At 41.0% G+C, this 3650-nt stretch overlaps 1 protein-coding gene and 1 long non-coding RNA gene across 2 annotated transcripts; both read right to left on the bottom strand.

Annotated features, from left to right (window-relative positions):
* Positions 1-288: 288 nt before the first annotated feature.
* LOC103368932 (uncharacterized) lies at positions 289-1720 on the bottom strand. Its single transcript, XR_520804.1, has 2 exons — positions 1511-1720; positions 289-1178 (listed from the first exon to the last, which is right to left on the bottom strand). It is a non-coding gene; the product is annotated as an uncharacterized LOC103368932 (long non-coding RNA).
* Positions 1721-2501: 781 nt separating this feature from the next.
* Positions 2502-3617, bottom strand: LOC103368931 (thiosulfate sulfurtransferase/rhodanese-like domain-containing protein 1; the record flags this gene model as incomplete). The annotated part of the gene is made up of 3 exons (XM_008297479.1): positions 2502-3021; positions 3252-3414; positions 3494-3617. Coding segments are annotated over 3 exons (342 nt in total), but the record flags the coding sequence as incomplete, so codon positions are not given.
* Positions 3618-3650: the final 33 nt, after the last annotated feature.

The raw sequence follows: 3650 nt of genomic DNA, 5'->3' as shown, positions 1-3650 counted from the left end.
CCTGATTTAAGCAGGAAGAATATCTGCAACTTTACACTGAAGCACTAAAAAAAAAAGGAAATTTAGCATGCAAATTAAGTTAAATTACTTTTTCTTAGTTTAGAAAATATACTTAACCCATCTATTGCTGCTTTTAAATAAAAGTTCCCAATCCATAAAAACTTTTCTTATCCTTTATCCTGTATTCTAGCTTTTTTAAATGTTAAAAAGAGTTGGCACATGTCAATTTTTGATCATAAAGATTTAGTTTTTTATGGTTTTCGTCACACATTTTAGAAGGAGATGCAATTTACAGGCAGTTACAGTTAATGTTGATTACAGCGGCAACACTATGTCAATACATTTAGATGTTATTGTAAAGTCTAGACACAGTGTTAAATCCTAAGATTCACAGCACTGGAAACACTTGGAACATGTGTTTTTTTATGATTGCTAACTTGACTGGTAAGATTACAAACTGTTGAAGTTCTAATATAAAGTTCCTCATTTACTTCAGAGTGTAAACAGTAAAGTCCCAGATCACTAGTTAAATAAATCCTCACAGAGAGTCAGGAGTCACAGATATTTGTAGGACAGACACCAGGATGGGGATGCAACTAACAATGAGTTCATTTTATTGATTAATCTGCCAATGATTCCCTTAACAAATTAAATTCTTGGTCAATAAAATACCTGTAAACAGTAACAATGGCTTTCAAAAATCCAAAATTATCCTCATCCAACACAAAGTCCAAAAGATATTTAGATTAAATTTAAAAAACTGAGAATATTTGGCATTTTTGCTTGTGAAATGAAATAAGTACTCATTTAAGTTATAGTTCAGGCCTCTGCTGTAGAGTTCTGACATTAATAAGTAAATGACACTTATTCTGGCCACCACTGCTGCCAGTAGTCAACTTCCCATCCATAAACCAGAGCAATCAGTTTGACAGTAGCCCAATAAACTGCTGCAATAACAATAAAAACATAAAAATGACATAATAAACTGGTAACACTTTAAACATATAGTAAAATACTGATCACAGCTACCAGTATTCTAAGTCTACAGGAGAACTTGTTCCACTGTGGGACGCTGTGTGTCTGAACAAACACTTGAACTCACCATGCATTGCTTTTAACTCATCCACTGCTGCTGGGAAATGCTGGATTCCTGCTTTGGGGGCAAACTGAAGCTTTTCCTGAACACAGTGAAGCCACTGACAGACTATTGTTTTCCATTTCAAACAAAAATGCCAGAGTCAACCAAACTCTCACATGTTTCCCAACAATCACATGAATGAGAAAACGCTGGCAGCAGCTTCACACATCACCATGAACGACTTCAGCTACAGATCGTGTTTTTACGAGCACTCCAGGAGCACTTTCAAACATTTCCTCAGTGTTATCAGAATATTATGACTGTTATAAATTCATTATGATGAGATATCACCCCGCAGGCCTCCCCTGGCACTGGCTCACCACCAGGAAATACATACATGTGGATGTTTCATTGTTGTTGTTTTTTTATTACCATTTTCGGATGCTGCTCCGCATTTGGGACTTGAGGTAGTAAAAGCCCGAAAAACCGAACCAAAAGTCGGGTAAGCTCTGCTGTTGGTTTCGGTTACAACCTGACAGAAAGTTCGTGCCAGTGCGCAGGACAGCATGATGAAGACTGACGCGCCTTGAGCTGGAAACATGACCTCCTGTTGTGTTGCGCACTACCGCAGACGTCTTCTCGGCTTCTTCTTCAGGAATATTACCCCCAAATGAATCCTGCATTTGTCGCCACCCTCAGGTTGGAGAAGTCATAGCTCCAGACATGGCGCGGGTTACTATGGAACAGGAGAAGTTTTGGGCATCACACACGTCACTTCCTGCGTTCTGGTAACTTTTTACGCACCACTTTGTGCCTTTTCTGAACCCACTTATGCTGAAGGTGTCTTCATTTATGTAAAAGGAAGCACAAAATGTATTCACCCAGTGACAATGCAGTGAGGCTCTCAGACACTTAAACATTTATTCTCCTGTAGATCAACTTCTCATTTAATATTATCCCTGTTGAGCCAAAACCAGCTTTTTCAATTACGGCTTTTAGTCAATATGAGGCCTGTCTCACCTGACCATCAGCATCTCTTCATTTTTTTTAAATAGAAGAAGAAAGAATGATTACATAACACCAGTACCGGCCTCCCTCCACTGGCTTCCTGTCTGTTTCAGAATAGATTTGAGGGTTTTAGGGCTCTTCAGGTTCTGAACAGGTTGGTGCCACTTTAATTATTTAGCAGAACTTTTGCAGTTTAGAGTGCTGGGGATGCTTTTGGATGTTATGAAATCCAGACACAAAAACGAGGCGATCCAGCTTCACAGTGGCTGCTGCTAGTCTGTGGAACAGTTGATCTTTTCATTAGGAATGCGACAAATANATGGATGGATGTTTTTTGCGCTACCTACAAAGCAACCAGCTAAGACACTATACACTGTAGCTATGAGAACTGTAAACACAACAGTCTATACGAAGATGTTTTCTTAATTGATTTTATTTAAAATAAATTGCTTTCACATTAACCAGTGTGTACTACAATCTATGTCTTTATGCAGAATCATTTTTAAACTTGTGGCATTTACCCAGAAGCAACAGTTGATATGAACCCAGTGTGTAACTTAGAAAGTAACAGGAAATGTTAATTAAAGTCAGAACTTACAGATCTTGTACTTCAGCCTCCTCCCACAGTCCAATGACATGCATTGCAGGTTAACTGGAGATTCAGAATTGACCGTAGGTGTGAATGTGAATGACCTTCTACAGGATAAAACAGGTGCAGCTAGTTGACGGATGGATGGAACAACTTAGAACAGTCGATATGACATGACACCGTACCAGTGAGGTTGCTCAAGTGTAACATCTTTTATGTATATTGTGTAGCGTCGCATCAGCCGTGTGTTCATAAAGACAAAGAAACCGCAGCGCAGATTTCAGCCTGGATTCATTTTCCTTCTTTCTCGGCCCACTCGCTGTAGCCTCCTTTGTAATGTCTTGCCCTGAGAACAGGAAGCAGAGAGAGAAGAACTGCTGTTTGTTGGGTTTTTTTCACTAAAAGGTCATGCAGTAAGCAAGAGGCCAAAGCAGCCTCTGAGGACTTTGTCTCCCGCCGCAGCAGCAGGACTGACTAATAATTAATTATCTGCACATGAAATCTACCACTCATAGCTGTGGGTCAGGCGATAGCTGGACCTTTAGCTGCCTCGTGTGTGCATTGGCGGCTGTTTACCTGCTAAATCCCAGCCGGTGGGCGATGTCCAGCGCTTTTAAGCTCCTGTTGCCCTTTGCGCATTGAAACACGATGTCGTCGTCGTCCTTCACAGGCGCCTTCACTTCAAACTTCTGCTGAAAGCGCTCGGGGGAAAGACGCAGGGACTCCTCCAGGCTGCCCACTGATACGTACACACACACATTAAATATTACAAATACACAGCGGCTCAGGACCAAGACTGCACGTGTGTCATCGCTTACGTGGGATGTTGACAGCCTGTGAAATGTGTCCCGCCTGGTATTCTTCAGGAGATCTCACGTCAAAAAGCTGAATGCTCCCGTTTGACAGCATGTTCTTCAGCTGCGAGTAGGTCACCACCGAGGCTTACGGAGAAACATAGCACGTTGTTAAAGTGGC

This window comes from Stegastes partitus, unplaced genomic scaffold, assembly GCF_000690725.1.
Source record: "Stegastes partitus isolate 25-593 unplaced genomic scaffold, Stegastes_partitus-1.0.2 Scaffold1223, whole genome shotgun sequence".
Classification (NCBI taxonomy): Eukaryota; Metazoa; Chordata; class Actinopteri; family Pomacentridae; genus Stegastes; species Stegastes partitus.
The sequence above is the reverse complement of the archived record's forward strand: the minus strand, read 5'-3'. Positions and strand labels throughout refer to the sequence as shown.